We start from the raw sequence: 17,359 nt of genomic DNA, 5'->3' as shown, positions 1-17,359 counted from the left end.
ACACACACACACACACACACACACACACACACACACACACACACACACACACACACACACACACACACACACACACACACACACACACACACAGCCGAGCAACAGCAGATGGCAGCAGATGTTTCGTTGGCCCCTCAGAGAGCAGCGATGTTCATAACGCTGTCTGGAAACCATTTTATGCCTCGCTGGGGGCTTCAGTGTGTGTGTGTGTGTGTGTGTGTCTGTGTGTGTGTGTTTGTGTGTGTGTGTGTGTGTGTGTGTGTCTGTGTTTGTGTGTGTTCCACTGACTCAACAATGAATGAGTGTAGTCATCAGTGTGAGTGTGAAATGAGTGCGGTGCCATCTTGCAGTCATATCCGAACTCCCTTGTCATCATGATGATGAGTGTGTGTGTGTGTGTGTGTGTGTGTGTTATTGTGTCACAATCAGCATCACTCGACTGGGACTATTATGTGATGTTTGTGAGTGTGTTCCGTTGTACTTCAAGAGTCATTTAGTCTAAAATAAAATATTCACCTTTACGATCGTTCACAAACAAAAAACATAAAAATCTTCTCATTTGTGTCGCTGCAACAGTCAAGACTGTGACGGAGAGAGAGATGGATGCCTCATTAGCCCGGTTACACCTGACACACACACACACGCACACGCACGCGCACACGCACACACACACACACACACACGCACACACACACAGTGGAGCCAGTGGAAAAACTCACTCATTAACAGCTTTGTAATATATTCATGATGTGACGTTCAATCCTTCCGTTTTTACATTTAGCTTCTTGCCTTCGAGCTTGTGTGTCTGTATGTGTGTGTGTGTGTGTCTCTGTGTGTGTGTGTGTGTGTGTGTGTGTCTCTGTGTGTGTGTGCGCGTCTCTCTGTGTGTGTGTGTGTGTGTGTGTCTCTGTGTGTGTGTGTGTGTGTGTGTGTGTGTGTGTCTCTGTGTGTGTGTGTGTGTGTGCTGCAGACTCTGGAGAGTGAGGTAATGAGTGCTCAGCTCTTCTCAGACAGTAGATCCATAAGCCATCTCCTCTGCATTTAAAAATCGATGCTTGCAGCTGCCCTGTCCGCTTACTGCCTGAGACACACACACACACACACACACACACACACACACACACACACACACACACACACACACACACACACACACACACACACACACACACACACACACACACACACACACACACACACACACACAGAGACACAGAGACACAGAGACACAGAGACACACACACACACACACACACACACACACACACACACACACACACACACACACACACACACACACACACACACACACACACACACACGCTCAGTTTGCAACTAGAAAGACCCTTTAATCAGAGTCAAATTCTGTTTTATCTAAGTGGAGGTTTATGACGCCTGGCTGCAAGAAACTGTGACGAGAGATTCACACCATTAACATTATTAACATTTAAATACACCTACACCTTTGCCAAAGTCAAATTCAGCAGCACTTTCCAAGCATTTCCAGGTGCATTTCCATGCTTTTCCAGCCCCTTCCAGCTGTGGTAAACTCCATATTTGTACCAATCCAATGGTCAGTATTCAGTCTACTTATTATGTCACTTGTTCATCACATTAAATGAGATGTTATTGTCCTCTAAACAACCAACATGATGTTTGGAGACAGCTTTTTACAGAAGGACCACAAATGAAAGTCTTGGACTCTGACTGCACATTTCACCACATCGGAGTGAGGCGTGGACGCAGGAAGGAGTGGGTTTATACCTCAAGAGTAAATAACAACGTCTCTGACCCCAAAATAACACATCGCAAATAAATGAAGATTTTCTTCTTCACTTTTAGATGACTCATGACTTTAATAGTGAGCCACACAGATCCAACAGCTGACACATCATCCGACAGCTTTGTGTGAAACGCATCCACGCCGGAGGGGCTGTTTACTAAAATCAAACATGAGTGACATCACGAGTTCAGACATTAACAACGCCGCACAACTATAGAGGAGGAGGAGGAGGAGGAGGAGGAGGAGGAGGACTTACGGTGCAGGCAGGCATCGAGTCGTCGTCGCCCACCGAGTCCTCGGGGTCGTGATGAACATCCTGTAATCACACACACACACACACAGATTAGGTGACACACCAATGAAAGTGCCTGATTACACCGCGGTGACACAAGAATGAGAGCGTCACTGCTGCAGGTTGAATCACGTTCACCTGAGCTGCAAAACAATAAAACAATACTCGCTTCTCTCCGCTGGAGAAACATGATATTATAACTAGGTTTCTGTTGTGTCATCGGAGCGCTGGCACTGGGAAACAGCTTCCAACTACACGACCAAAGGTTTAGAGAAACAATTCAAACTTAAAAGTCTGCAAAAGAAAAGAAAAGAAGGAAAATCTGCAAGTTCCAAATCTGTATTACACTGGAGGAGATAATCAATACTCTGAAGTCTACATGCTCATATGAAGTACATGTGTTTGTACACATTGAATCAATGAAAATCAATGTTAGTGAGTGAGCTTGAGAGGTGCTTGTATGTGGATTTCACTACCTTTGGACAGAGCCAGGCTAGCTGTTTCCCCCTGTTTCCAGTCTTTATGCTAAGCTAAGCTAACCATCAACCATCGAGCTCAACAGCTGCAAAAGCACATAAGAAAGAGAGAGAGAGAGAGAGAGAGAGAGAGAGAGGGATGATGAATGCAGATGTTTTTGTGACATATGAGTGAACATCCTCTCATGCTGTGTGACGTGTGCACAGACGCTCATTCGTCTCCAGATGTTTTCAACCTCAGCTGTGCTGCGTTTGGGAATTTTTTTTTCTGCAAATGCGTCAACATGAAACTTATGATTAACCTTGTTTATGTTTAAACGGCATCGTGTTCAGTATTATTGGTACTTTAGATATGATATGAACTGCTTCCCTCCGGATGAATAAAGTTCTTTCTCATCTTTATTGTTTTGTTTCTGACATGTTATTCTCTCATGTTATGATTGTAAATGGGATTTTAAACTGGTGTTTTCTCTTGTACATCATCACGTTGGCACTTTCAGCACAACTTTCATGATTTCGATGTTTGTCGTATTGCTGTTCTGTGTCTCTCAACGACACGACATAACCTGAATGAGTCGACCCGTGGACGAGATCCTGTCACCCAGTCGTCCCTTAACGATGCATAGCAACCAACCCGTCTACACGCCGCTATCTACAGTACATCAGGCCTCCAACATCGAGTCACATCAAGGATGTCAGCCGCCTACATTCCTGCTTTGATTACATTTCCCGCTAGCAAGCATTCAGAGGTGAATGAGTAGGTGTCTTTTATTTTGAAAGCCTCTCATCATCATCATCATCATCATCTCACGGTTCATGCAGGGAATCAACCAGAGTGCAAATAAATAAATAAATAAATAAAAGTCCCCAGACGGTCACAGCGTGACGTTCATCAACAAGGTCACCAAACTCAGGCCGCCTCTCCCTCCTCCTCTGCTCGGCCAAAAAGAGGAGAAAAAACAACAACAACATATGAATTGGCATTATATAAAAAAAAAAGAAGAAAAGAAAAAAGAAAAAGGGCAGATAAGCAGCCGGTCTGCTCTCCTGCTGGAACAACAGCTGTGATTCAGACACTGATAGCACCGATGCTAACGCCCGACAAAAACAGTAATAACAATAAAGAGAGATTATGGTGATTATTTACTTTGCCGGTAAGTGCAGTCGCCCGGAGGATAAGCTTGAAATCTGCACAGCAGCAGGAGGAGGAGGAGGAGGGGGGGGCAGGAGGAGGAGGAGGAGGAGGAGGAGGAGGAGGAGGAGGAGGAGGAGGGGGGGGACAGGAGGAGGAGGAGGAGGAGGAGGGGGGGCAGGAGGACTGATGGATTACGATGAGAAAGATGGAAGAAGCAGAGAGGACGGGGTTGTAGATGGAAACAAAAACTGTGATGACCCGAACAGTTATCATCACCTGATCAGCTGTGTGTTGGTAATCGGGCCAAACTACAATAAGTTAGCTGGACCTGCAGGAGCTCCTGAACTACAGACTGCATCCTATCCGCAGTAAAAACCCAACTAAAAGCAGAATAAGCCCATTTTACACCTGATATTAGCAGCGATCAATCCGTATCTGGATAACGACATCGGATCACACGCCTTCTGCATTTCCCGGTATTAATGGGCATTATTGTTATCTGGAGGCTGCCAGCATTGCAATCCAATATAGACACACACACACACACACACACACACACACACACACACACACACACACACACACACACACACACACACACACACACACACACACACACACACACACACACACACACACACACACACACACACACACACACACACACACACACACACACACACACAAATCTGCAGAGCTGCACAAACGCAGTGCATCCTAGGACAAATGGACTTTTATTTCTTTTTGCAGGAGGCTCTGTGCCAAATTAAAACCATTCATCTAGATCAATTTTTAATCTGATTAATTATTATTTAACGATGTTATGGCCTCATTTTAGGCTTAATGATAGGCTAATTTAAAAAAGATTATTGATTTATAATGCCACCTTTTGGAATTTCGAGTCACAATATAATATTTGGGTCTTTCTACCAAACAAACTTTAAAATATGATAGTGATACATGCATAAATATAAATAAAAGGTTACTTAAATAGTTAATTTTAATAAATCTCAATTAGATCAAAGTGTGATTTTTTTTGTTATTTATGACATTAAACTTAACGGTTGGTCGTATGAAAAAAAGAAAAAAAGAAAAGCTATTTAAATGCGTCGCCTTGCGCTTTCATTGCCATCCAATCTTTGCTAATGCACTTTCGCTGTGTAGTAAGAAAACACTTCAGCCTACAGAGTGCACATTCACCGCTGCAGCCATCTTGATCTCCTCATCTTTGTTTCCACATTTCAGCAGACAAGCAGCTGTGTGTGTGTGTGTGTGTGTGTGTGTGTGTGTGTGTGTGTGTGTGTGTGTGTGTGTGTGTGTGTTGAATGATCTTGTCTTCAGGGCAAGAATCCTTCAGAAGCATCTATTCTTCATTCCACAACTTCAGCGCTCGGCTCCTTTGTGTGGCCTGTTTTTGTCCCGGTGGCTTCGAGGTCAACACCAAGCTGGCACGACAGCTTTACCACACACCGCCGAGCCGTGAGTGGGGGGGGGTCAAAGGTCAGCGCCAGCACGTTCTCGTCTGGCTCACAGTGAGACGGAAAACAACCTGTGAGCAGGTACAGGTACGAGCACGTTTGGGAGGCGGGACCGAAAATTTAAAAGAAAAAGGGAAAGAGAAGCCGAGGCGATGACTCAGAGCGGATTATTCACAACCTGCCTGCAGTAGCAGCCGTTTCTCCACGCAGCCCTTGTGACACCTCACACACAGGAAGTGGACACGCGCACACACACATGTAGCAGTGAGCTCTTCCTGAATCATGCGGTCGCCGCTGTGGCTCCGCCTCCTGCTCGTTATCAAGATTCAAAGACTTCAAGGTCGGAAGAAAACAAAAATCACGCAGGTTTTTTTTTGTTTTTTTGTTAACGACCCCACGCTTTTAACCACACCGGTCTAATTCTGTCTTCAACACATCTCCTGTGCATCAGTTTACCTGTTCTAACCTCCATTCAAATTACTGTATTAGTGGAATAAAAAGCCATTAAAAATGTGCACATCTGCATCCGAAGCCAGCAGCAGGTTTCTGGGTTCACTTGTTGTTGATGTCGGCTGCTCCCAGTTTACCTATGTGGCCCGGGTGGAGCTAGCCGCTATATCAAGTTCAAGGTGCCGGCCTCAATAACGGAGGATCACATGTTCCCTCGGCTGCTTCCCATTGGCCAATATGAGGACGACGTACTGGGAGAAGTTGAACATTCATTTAAGGCGACTGTTGAGTCTGAAAATCCGAAGTGTAAATTTCAGCCAATCGTTGACCACCTTTATACTTTGGCTCCGCCCTCTGAGCAACAGAATGCCAGAATGTTATTACGCCTGGGAAAATAGTTCCTCACAGGAACTGAACTTCTAACTGGAATTTTAGCCAGAAGGAGGATTTTAACGACGAGGTGAGTTTTAAGTAAACTTCACCAATATTATCAGGAACATTCTGGAACGTTTGTTGAATCTGAACAAAATGTAAATAAACAATCTAAAAAAAAAAAAAAAAAAATCAAGCAATTTTTGAGAGGTTAAGGTTTATGTAAACTATAGGAGGCTGTCGATGGACGATGACTGGTAGTAACACGCTTTAAAGAAATACGCACATCAAATCAAAGCACTACGAGTCTCTCACACCTGCTTTATTCTCACACCTAGAAACCACGAGAAACGTCCCCAGAGCGTCTCATGGTGAGTTTGTGACACTCTAATACATTTAAAGTGCTTTTTATGTCTGTTAAATTAATAAACCATCCTCAGATTAATAAAATAGTATCTTACTGATGTATTAGGGTGCTTTTTAAAAATGTATTTTAATCTAATTTGGCATTCCTAGAGTAGCTTTAAGCGTAGAATAATTATCTAAAAGTGACTTGAAGGCATGTTGTGGTGCTTTTGGCCTAATTTAATCTAAGTTAATGTCCCTAGAGTAGGTTTAAGAGAAGAATATTTATCCAATAATGGCTTTAAGGTGTATAATAGTGCTTTATAGTGTAATTTATTCTAATTTTGTGTCATTATAGGAGCTTTAAGAGTAGAATAATCATCTAATAGTGACTATAGGTGTAATATAGTGCTTTAAAGTGTATTTTAATCTAATTTGGTGTCATTATAGGAGCTTTCAGAGCAGAATAACGTCCAGTTCATTACTTCCAGGTGTATTATAGTGCTTTAAAGTGTATTTAAATCTTATTTGGTGACATTATAGAAGCAGAATAATAATCTAATAGTGACTTCCAGGTGTATTGTAGTTTGTATTAATCTAATTGAGTGTCTCTACAGGAGCTTTAAGAGCAGAATAATGACCTAATAGTGACTTTAAGGTGTATTATAGTGCTTTAAAGTGTATTTAAATCTTATTTGGTGACATTATAGAAGCTTTAAGAATAGAATAATAATCTAATAGTGACTTTAAGGTGTATTATAGCGCTTTAAAGTGTATTTAAATCTTATTTGGTGACATTATAGAAGCTTTAAGAATAGAATAATAATCTAATAGTGACTTTAAGGTGTATTATAGCGCTTTAAAGTGTATTTAAATCTTATTTGGTGACATTATAGAAGCTTTAAGAGCAGAGTAATAATCTAATAGTGACTTCCAGGTGTATTGTAGTTTGTATTAATCTAATTGAGTGTCTCTGCAGGAGCTTTACGAGCAGAACAATAACCTAATAGTGACTTCCAGGTGTATTATAGTTTTTATAGTGTAATTTAATCTAATTGAGTGTGTCTACAGGAGCTTTAAGAGCAGAATAATGAGCTAATAGTGACTTCCAGGTGTGTTGTGGTGCTTCAGAGGACGACCCGCCTGCTGGTATCTCTACATTAGCTGCAGCTCAGGTGAAAGTCGCTCACCTGTCCGGACCAAAGAGTATAAATGAGCGGCTCACCTCGCCCGTCGTGCCCCCCAGAGGCATCTTCTGCCAGGGATCCGCTAGCTGAGCCAGAGGCATCTTCTCCTCCCCGTCCGGCTACTTTTCTCTCTCCCTCTTTTTAATTCCTGTTTTCTGGCCCGGGGTTCGTCGTCCCCTCCCTCGGTCGACTCTCTTCAGTCCACCGGGCGTCCCTCCTCCTCTTCTTCCTCCTCCTCCCTTTTTTCTTCTTCTTTTATTTCTTCTTCTTCTCTTTATTTTTTCTTTTTAAATGAAATGTTTTGGGTGGTTTTTTTTAAGGCTAGTTCCGCTGCCTCGACCATGTGAAACCGAACCGCCCGCGGAGCTCCACCGAACGACCGAGCCGAGCCGAACGAACAATTCCGGATCCGCAGCGGCGCCGAGACCGCCCCTTCCTCCGGGGAGACGAACGTGAGAAACGGCCGGAGGAGGAGGAGGAGGAGGAGGAGGAGGACGCCCTTCTACGGAAACTGATTGACTCAAAACACACACACACTACACGCACACGTACACACGCACAGTTATCTCTCTCTCTTTCTCTCGCTCTCTCACTTCCGCTGTCTCCCAATATGGCGGCCGGTGTCGGCTTACCTGTCCGTCAGACCTCCTACGTCACGCCTGCGTCACGTCAGGAGGCGGCTTCCTCGACATGACAAGGAAAGTACAAACTTTTGGCAAACTCTGATGAGTAATATGAATGGTATTTATATATATATATATATATATATATATATACCGGTATATATATATTTTATGTATTTAAAACAAATTTAAATATTCAATCCTCAACTGCTGTGACACCAGTAGATATAGAAGTATTGTACTTTTAACTTCTCGAAATTATCTGACAGCTTTACAAATAAACAATTTTACATGTACAAAGCACACTAAGAGATTATATTATATGTTTATACAAATACAGCTGAAGTAATTAGTTGATTAATCAAATAGTCAACTGATGGATAATTAATTGGAGATTATTCAGTGTTGGGTAACTATTCTACTGGCAATTCTGCAGTTGGAGGGTTGGAGGGTTATATTAGACCTTTCAATCAGCAGGTAAGCCTTTAAAATAACTTCCTGGTTCCAGTGTGTATTTAAACTTCAATCTCAGATCCTGGACCAAAGACTCTGCAGTCCCTGCTGTTCAACCAAAAACCTTATAAAAAGGAGGAAGTTAAACTAAAGTGTTTTCAAAAGGGCGAAACTGTACAATCATATTCCCGCTGATACATGTAATTATTGTGTTCTAACGCAGCAGCTTTTAAAGTGTGTGAATGGGATGATTTTCATTCAACTATTAGAGCACTTCCATGTGATTAACACGCCGATAGTGACATCTAGTGGTGGAGTGAAGTATTCAGAGCTTTGACTATGGTAAAAGTACAAATACAACAATAAAATAACTGTTAGGTCTGCATTGAAAATGATCCTTAAAGTGTTCCATTATTATATATTCCATCAGATCATCATGAGTCAGCATTAATTTTACTGTTGCATTAGTTAAGCTGGAGCTCATTTTGAGTAAAAGATTATTTTTATTGTGGATTATTCGTTTTTTTAAATCATACAAACAAAATTAAAAGCAAATATTCATGTTTTAGAGGAAGCATGAAATGTATTAAAAATACTTTGTTACAGTCAAAGCTGACAGGCAATAGTTGCAAATGAATCCAACTAAACATTTCAGTTGTATAAACCGTTTGGTATTTTAAATTTATAAAACGGCACATTTAAAAGCCGTCAATATAGTTGTGTGTATAAAAAGTAACTAAAAGTGCAATAAAAGTAGAATATTTCCCTCTGAGATTTAGCAGAAGTATAAAGTACCTTTTGTAAATCTGTAACACAAGAAACAAACAGAATTCATCGTCACGTCATTCCTTTAGGCATTTATTTTTAGACTTTCAGTGCAACACAAACGCAAGTGAAGTAAAGCTTCATATCTGTACAAGTTCAGTAAAACTCTCATAAAAGAACAAAGAGGTACACGAAACAAGGAAACCCCATCAGTCCACACACACCTCTAAGTGCATATTTACATGTAGCGCTCACATAATTCTCCAGACTGAAACGAGTGCCATCAGTGTTTATAAAGCAACAATAAAACGTTCACAGTCAGCTGGCTCAAGATTATTTGGAAAGTTCAAGTATTTCAGCAAAGTGGTCGTAAAACGCTGAGACGACGACGTCGAGCTGCTGAAAGTTAAATATTTGGTTCACAGATCAACAGCCGACTTCGTCCAGAAATCCTCATGTGACAAATTCCTGCGTCTTAAAATAAAACGGGTCGAGGAAGGGGTGGAAGAAGTACTGGGAGAAGTACTGGGTGTATCTTTTACTTCAGCAAGAAGTACAAGTACTCTGCTAAAACGACAGAAGTATCAACATAAAAAAAAAACTCTCTGCATGCAGACGGGCCCATTCCTGAATAAAATACATAATATTCATATAAAGTCTGTAGCTTAATAACATTACATTTGGTAATGGTTTGTATTAATCAGAACTTGTAAAGTCAATACATTAATCTAATAATGTAGCAGCTAAACAGCTCTGAAATGTAGTGAAGGTACAAAGTAAAAATAGGATTACTTGATTAAAGTACTGTAAAAATGCCTCAAGCACGGTACTCGAGTCCGATGTACTTTTACTTTCCCCGTTTATTCCAAGTTTGCTGACAAAAAAAAAAAAAAAAAAAACCTCTTTCCGTCTTTTAAAAATGTTTAAACAAAACAAAATTAAAAGGCAAATCTGAGAAATAAAAATTACATTATTCACATTAGTTTTGTTTTCTTTGTTCTTGGGAGAAAAAAAAAGTTTCACAAAGCTGATTTTTTTTTTTTTTTAAACAGCGATGTAAAAAGTGGAGTGATTCCAAAACAAGTCATATCGGGGGAAGGCTAGATAAGCTACATTTTTGTGCGTATATTAAGCAGCCTAGATATCACACAAACACACACTGCTCACACACACACAATGACATCACATCAACAGACGGGTTGAGACATACAGACGAAGAATAAATCTTAAATATATTTTCTATATAAAAACTCTAAATAAATAATACTGACGGGTCCAGGGAGAAGTCCTAGTAAGGTGCGGAATGATCTAAGAATGCTGAATGTCTTGTCTTAATATATATTATATATACGATGTATATGATGTGTGTGTTGGAGTCTAGCTGACAGACTTGAGTGTGACCCAGCGGTTCGTCCCGCGGACCTCCAGCGGTGCGTCGTTACTGAAGATGTGGTTGCAGAGCTCCTCCAGCGGGGGCTCGGGGTCAGAGGTCGCGAACTGGGCCGCCTCCTCCACCTCCTTACGGATCGCTATGTCAATTTCCTGGCAAGGGAGGGAAGGAAGGAGGGAGGGAAGGAAGAAAGAGAGAAGAAAGAAAGAGGGAGGGAAGAAAGAAGTAAAGAAAGATACAAAGAAAACGTGTCAAGGCTCAACAGTGGTTTGTGATCCACAACTCAATGAAGAGAAGAAGATCCTGGTCAGAGAACAACTTCAACACTCCCAGTATGAATAAAGCAGATATTAATTATGCAAGAAGAGTTTTAAATCAGGAGGTTCATATTGTGTGTTAATGTTAAAGTCCATTTTCAGATAGTGTTTAAATGTTATTCTCCACCAGAGAACGCAGATCACGCAGGTTTGAGTCTCTAAACTTGGATCCAAATAAAATCCGTGAAGAAGACGTTGCTCACCTTGAACTCCTCCACAGACGCCATGTTGTTGCTGAGCATGCGCTCCTTCAGCATGGTGATGGGGTCGCTCTTACTGCGCACTTCCTGGATCTCGTCACGCGTGCGGTAGCTACAGGAAGTCACATGGCACGGTTACAACAAAACGCACTTCCTTCTGCCGGGTCGCTTTAACAGGAAGTTCATGTTTAACTGATGACTCCCAACAAGAGGAAACCACCACAGCAATACGAAAAAGACAATTTATTAAAAATAATTATAATAAGTAACCTTAAATCAGTTTAAAAACCTACAGTGGATATAATTATTTTTTTAAAGAGAAAAAGACAATTATGTTTATATGTTGTGCTGTAAATTTAAGATTTAAAAAAAAAAAAAAAAGAAAAAACCTTAGTGAAACCCCATTTAAATCAATATTTTGCCCATTAATTACATTTCTAAACACTTTTAATGTCTGTAGGAATTCAATAAATTGTCACAAATTTGAAAACAAATCTGAAATAATAATCAGAGGCAGTAGCTATATTACAACCATTTACTGATTTTTGCATCAATAACACTCACTTTATCTCATCTCAATTAGCTTTGTAGGCACCCTTTATTGATTTATTATTATTTATATATTATTTATCTTTGTGCTGCAGCAACCAAATCAAAGTTTATTTACTGAAGTCCAAGAACTTACAAAAATAAATAAATAAAATAATATATAGACAGACAGTGGGGTAGTCATTCAGGAGAAAGGAGGCGGCTCACCTGACGCCGGGGTCACTCATGCTGTGTCCATGGTAACGGTAGGTCTGCAGCTCCATTATTATGGGACCCTGAAACACACAGTTATTTCTCACAGCTGTCGGCATCTTTAAACACTGGATAAAAAAAAAAACTGCTTCATCTCTCAGAACCAGATCCACATTTGAAGCTTTTTAAAAGCATTAAAAAGAAACCAAGAGTGAAGTTTGAGTTCGTGAAAGAAAGAAGTGGCCCACCTTTCCAGACCTGCAGTGGTCTGCAGCAAACTTGGTGGCCTCTCTGACACACAGGAGGTCCATCCCATCCACCTACGGGACAAAGACACGAGTCAAGACCAGCAGGGCCACAAAGCTGGAAACAGGACAGTTATTAATTCTCACAGGACATGAGACCATCTTATAGAATATGATGCGTTGCTGTAGACTAAACATGTAGTGGAGTATATCTACTTTAATAAACAGGATCTGAACACTTCCCGTTTGTTTGTGTGCAGTATCATACATGAGCATCAGAAAGCTGTGTGAATGCTCACACCTGCAACTGCCAGGAGGGAGCATCAGCGCCCCCCTGTGATAGTCTCGGGTCCACACGGGCCAGCTGCAGCGTAGGGCCAGCAGGCACGCTGCAGCAACCGCCCAAGACCCTCACACTCCACCCAAAAGCCCTCATTCAAGTCTGTGGTGTGTCTGCGTCTCACCCTGAGTCCCGGGATGAAGTCTCCCCTCTTGTAGTAGTCGGTGCTGGCTGAAGCCCTCTCCACCGACGTCCCCATGCCGTACTTGTTGTTCTCGCAGATGAAGATGCACGGCAGCTTCCAAAGGGCGGCCATGTTGAAGGACTCAAACAGCTGGCCCTGATTGGATCGGAGGGGAGAGAAGGAAGGGGAAGGTTGAGCATGTGTTCATGTTATATAACAGATTTTATGCATGTTCATGGTTATTTTTTTTTTTTTTTAAAGCAGATATGCAGATTCAACGTTTACCTGATTGGCCGCTCCGTCTCCGTAGAGTGCGACACACACCTGGTCGTTGCCTTGGTACTGGCAGGCCAGAGCGATGCCGGCTCCCAGAGGAACCTGGACAATTCACAGCAGAGTTACAAACAACGGGACTGGAAACATCTCCTTAAAATAAAGAAAAAAGGAGAAGAACCTCATACAACCACACTACAAAACATCACAAGTATCCCTCTAACAGCGTTTACCTGAGCTCCCACAATGCCGTTGCCTCCATAGAAATGTGGAGCGTACATGTGCATTGAGCCTCCCTTTCCTTTGGCCACGCCGCTTCTACGACCTGAGGAGGAGCGAAGATGAGGAGTGAAGATGAGGAGTGAAGATGAGGAGTGAAGATGAGGAGTGATGCCTCCGTTATAAAACAAACAGTTCCTCCACGCCGTTGTTGAAAGCCTCACCTGTGAGCTCGGCCAGGATCTGCTTGACGGAGATCCCTCGGGTGTACGTGTAGCCGTGGGCGCGGTACGCGGTGATCAGGTGATCGGAGGGGTTGATGCCGGCCTCGATGCCCACGGCACAGGCTTCCTGTCGGAAAGAAGAACATTTTATTTGAAACTAAAATGTGATTCTACCGTTGGATTTTCTTCCTCACAGATTAATTGGCAGCGAGGAAACGAGGAAGGAAGACCACGCGTGAATCTGGTGGTCTCACTGCGTTCTCACCTGGCCGTCGTACAGGTGACAGAAGCCTCGGATGATCTTCTGTTTGTACAGCTGATCCGCTTTGAGCTCCATGCGCCTCACCGTCTGCATGACGCGGTAATACTGCAGGCCCTGCTCCCGAGTCAGCTCCGCCTTCACCGGAGGCCCCGCCTCCAGACGGTGCACGTCGCATTTCTACCAGAAAAAATATTATTCAGGTCATTCTTTCCAAAATTACCTGTTGTCTGAGAAAAGCATTTCTGTTTAAATTGTGCCTTGAGTTGGATTTTTGTTTTTCACCTCACCTTGATGTCAAAGGTCACCTGAGAGGTGAAGTCGGCGAAGGAGCGGGAAACGACGACTCTGGCACCCTGACGACAAAAACACACATCACAGTTTAGACATTAAAACGGTCAGAGACACGTAATGAAGCACAAAGAGAAAACAAGTCTTCCACACAGACAGCGAGGACGGCTGCCCTTCACAGCAGCTGGGGGGGAGGGAGGGAGGAGTGGGGCAAAGAGGTGTTGGGGACCAGGTCTGGGGGTCTGGTGGTTCACCCTGGACTGGACTAGCCTGTGGTGTGGGGGGGGGGGGGGGGTCAGTAACACGGTGGGAGGATAAAACCAGCAGAATCTTTCAGACATTGACCAGCAACTGGTTGGTTCTGGGAAAATATAAAAGTTGGTCAATATGTCGATGTTGTGCAGTAAACCATAAATAGAAAAAGAAAGAAAGTTGTGATAGATTTCTGGCTTTAACATTCACAGATCAGGTTTTATTGTAAAGCCACTGAAAGAAGACAAAACACCTAGATGCAATCGTATTTTAAATTTGATATTTTCCCGCTTTCAAATAGTCGGTTAGTGATTTAATCCATGGTCCAGAAAGAATAATAAACTGATAAAGATCCAGAACCAAGAAATGGATAAAGCCTCCACAGTGGTGAACACATGCGTTAAGATTCCCCGGTTAGTGGTCAGGCAGACATGGAGGACGCCGCTCAGGTTCTTACTGGTCCGTCTAGCTGGTCGGTCGGGCCGCTAACTAACTGCGCGGCGGGCGCTCTAGCGACGACTGGTGGTGGTTCGGGTGGTTGCCGCTGCGTCTGTGCCAAGGCGGGCGCCGCCGGAGACGTGACACTGACGTACTCTGACAGGTCAATCAGCAACTGGGAACACAGGGGCCAGCCAATCAGACGAGAGCAGCGCTACAGAGTCAACAGGTGAAAACGTGCAGCAGCTCAATGCAGAACGGACACACGATGACTTCTAGAGGCTAAAATAAGCAGAAACTACAAGCCCAACCGTTTGGTAGACATTAGCACACTTACACTAGGGGTGCAGCGGTATGGACATTTCCTCAACGTGTGCGTTCTGCTTAACTGCTAACAATAACTTTATTTTAATAGTAAATATGACAACCACAGGAGTAGCACACATTTAATAACTTAACTATGTACAGAAAATGAGAATAAAATGCAAGACTGATGAATTAACTTAAAGAATTTAAGAGGGGGAAACTTCAGACAACACATGACAACGATCTCGCTAAAAAGGGAACGTTTTTTCCTTCATGTTTTAAAAGAAGTTCCACATTTAGACGTCATTGTTTTGGAAACAATCCGCAAAAATGAGCCTAAACGCTGTAGTGTGCATGCCAGGCCAGTAGGTGGCGGTGAAACTGTGATAGACAGGCTTCCCGGTGCATCTCAATAAAATCAAAAGCGGTGGCAAGCGTTAAGTATGCAAACTATTAAAAAAAAAAAAAGGTAATTTTGTTTGAACGGACAATAAATGCAGAGTGACCCTGGACGTCAATTTCTATTTGACTGCAAACGCAACACGCATGGATATAGTGGAGCTGTGAGGTCACTAGATTACAAGGTGACGTCGGAGTTGTGAATTCAAATTATTTCACTCTGGAATCCGGTTTCAAAAGTTCTCATTTGCAGCCCTGAAACAGTTGTTGTGTAAAGGAACGACCAGAACTAAAGAAATACTTTTGCGTATGGTGTTGAAGACGTTGTCGTGGAAACGGCCCTCAGGTAAGAGGATGAGTAACCTAAAGATCTAACTTGTTTCATCTTCCCAGCATGGAAACTCTTTAGAGGAGCTTCTTGGGGAAACCTGCCTGCAGAGGGGAGGAAGCGTAGGACCGAGCCTACGGACAAACATCAGCAGGGAGACGAGCTGCTTACCTCGGACACTGTTTGGGCTCCCTGGGGGGGTTCAGGCGTGGGGGGGGGAGGAAAGGGGGGAGAGGGAGAGAAGCAAGAAATGAACAGGGGATTGTTGAGTGAGTGTGTTTGTGTGAATGAAGAGGGGAAGGAAGCCGGAGCGAGCGGAAGCAACAGCTAAAACAACAGAGTTCCTACAGCCACACATTTGTTTTTAGGATAAAAACTAAAAGTTACAAACAGAATTATAAATCAGAGCTGATTGATGCTTAAATACCCAAGGACTGTAGGATCCCCCACCACCACCACAACACAGACAGCATGCTGTACAACATGTGGATGCACGGATGTGTTTAACTGAACCAAATCTCTTATTTTCTGTTTTAAACGTTTTAGTGCAAATGGAAAATAAGTAGCTTGTTAAAAATATCCAAGTCTCCTTTATTTTACTTCAGGAAGTTTATATTGGGGATGATGAATCAGGCATCTTCAAAGTCAGATTTCTGCTCCATCATAGAGTTATTTTATATTATGTTATACTATTTAGTTACATTTGAATCCCCCTTTCGCTCCTTTGATGTCCCAGCGAGTGGCTGTTTGGCCATTTAAATGATTGATGCATGTATGTATTGTCATGTAATACTAATTTATACATCTATACTACTACATTTTTTGACAATAAAGTTTAAAACTAACTAGTAACAAGCTGAACTGGGCCAGTCTGCACAATGAGCTTTTAATACAGACTTTAATGCAAATGTACTTTTGTACTTCACAGGGCTAACAGATTTTTTTTAAACCTCGTGGTGAACAGTCAGCGTCCTTCTCAGTCAGCTAAATTTAGCCATCTTGAATTGGTCAGTATTGATCACATCGACGCATGCTCATCAGACGAACCACGACGGACAATCACAGACACACACATATAGAAAACAATTAATCTTAATGTAAAGATTAACTGTAGAGAGACAGACAGGTACAAGGAGAGACACGACAGACAGGTAGCTCCTCAGTCTATCCGTTGCCCGTTTAAAATAAAAGATGTTGCCCCTCAACAATGAGCAAGCACACGTTAAAACACATCTCAACATGCAAAGTGCAAAAGCAAGAGTCAAACTAGCCCCCGTGGCTAACATGCTACATTCTCACAAGGTCAGCTCCGACGAGCCGGGCAACAACAGGCTAGCTAGCCGTTAGCATTAGCTCAGAAACGGCGGACCCCCCCAGCTCGACGTGAAACACCCCAAACACACTCACCACATTCCTGCCAGTGATCCTACAAAGCGCGTTAGAGATAATGGATAACATATTTTTCATGCTACTGAACGTCGACCCGGCTTTCGGAGGGATTAGTACAGCGGAAGTTAAACGCTGCTTTGGCGCTGATTCCGTGTTGTTAGTGTCCGTGCGTGAAACGACCCCGGGTGAACACACGAGCTCATTGGTTCCGCACAGGTTTATTTATACAGCTGCCCGGAAATGCGATCTCATTGTTTTATTTTAA

At 42.7% G+C, this 17,359-nt stretch overlaps 2 protein-coding genes across 5 annotated transcripts in view; both read right to left on the bottom strand.

Moving 5' to 3' along the window:
• Positions 1-8,030, bottom strand: part of rps6ka3b (ribosomal protein S6 kinase, polypeptide 3b) — a 33,680-nt gene extending 25,650 nt beyond the window's left edge. For both annotated transcript variants that reach the window (XM_084033857.1, XM_084033858.1), the window contains exons 1-2: positions 7,557-8,030; positions 2,040-2,099 (exon numbers count right to left, since the gene is read on the bottom strand). In XM_084033857.1, the coding sequence (XP_083889983.1) occupies positions 2,040-2,099; positions 7,557-7,619 (123 nt within the window). In that variant the 5' untranslated portion in view covers positions 7,620-8,030. The remainder of the gene's footprint in view (positions 1-2,039; positions 2,100-7,556) is intronic.
• Positions 8,031-9,436: 1,406 nt separating this feature from the next.
• On the bottom strand, positions 9,437-17,265 carry pdha1b (pyruvate dehydrogenase E1 subunit alpha 1b). Of its 3 annotated transcripts, XM_084033408.1 has the most exons (13): positions 17,113-17,255; positions 15,877-15,897; positions 14,692-14,847; positions 13,982-14,047; positions 13,698-13,871; positions 13,433-13,559; positions 13,223-13,314; positions 13,002-13,094; positions 12,717-12,872; positions 12,256-12,327; positions 12,023-12,090; positions 11,270-11,378; positions 9,437-10,901 (listed from the first exon to the last, which is right to left on the bottom strand). In XM_084033408.1, the coding sequence occupies exons 1-13, from the start codon at positions 17,170-17,172 to the stop codon at positions 10,737-10,739; spliced, it is 1,359 nt and encodes a 452-aa protein (XP_083889534.1). In that variant the 5' UTR covers positions 17,173-17,255; the 3' UTR covers positions 9,437-10,736. The 3 variants fall into 3 exon arrangements, with proteins under 3 accessions (XP_083889534.1, XP_083889535.1, XP_083889536.1); XM_084033409.1 differs by lacking the exon at positions 14,692-14,847 and having other exon boundaries at positions 17,113-17,254; XM_084033410.1 differs by lacking the exons at positions 14,692-14,847; positions 15,877-15,897 and having other exon boundaries at positions 17,113-17,265.
• Positions 17,266-17,359: the final 94 nt, after the last annotated feature.

Source organism: Eutrigla gurnardus (genome assembly GCF_963514095.1).
Source record: "Eutrigla gurnardus genome assembly, chromosome: 18".
Classification (NCBI taxonomy): domain Eukaryota; kingdom Metazoa; phylum Chordata; class Actinopteri; order Perciformes; family Triglidae; genus Eutrigla; species Eutrigla gurnardus.
Note: the sequence above shows the minus strand (reverse complement) of the source record. Positions and strands in the feature narration are given on the sequence as shown.

Bases quoted from the DNA above. Each gene is read 5' to 3' on its own strand.
- pdha1b (XM_084033408.1), bottom strand. From the start codon at position 17,172: ATGAAAAATATGTTATCCATTATCTCTAACGCGCTTTGTAGGATCACT. The intron at 13,872-13,981 runs GTGAGGTGAAAA...TTTTTCTGGTAG, and splicing joins AGGTGACCTTTGACATCAAG to AAATGCGACGTGCACCGTCT. The intron at 10,902-11,269 runs GTGAGCAACGTC...CTCCCTTGCCAG, and splicing joins CGTCTGTGGAGGAGTTCAAG to GAAATTGACATAGCGATCCG.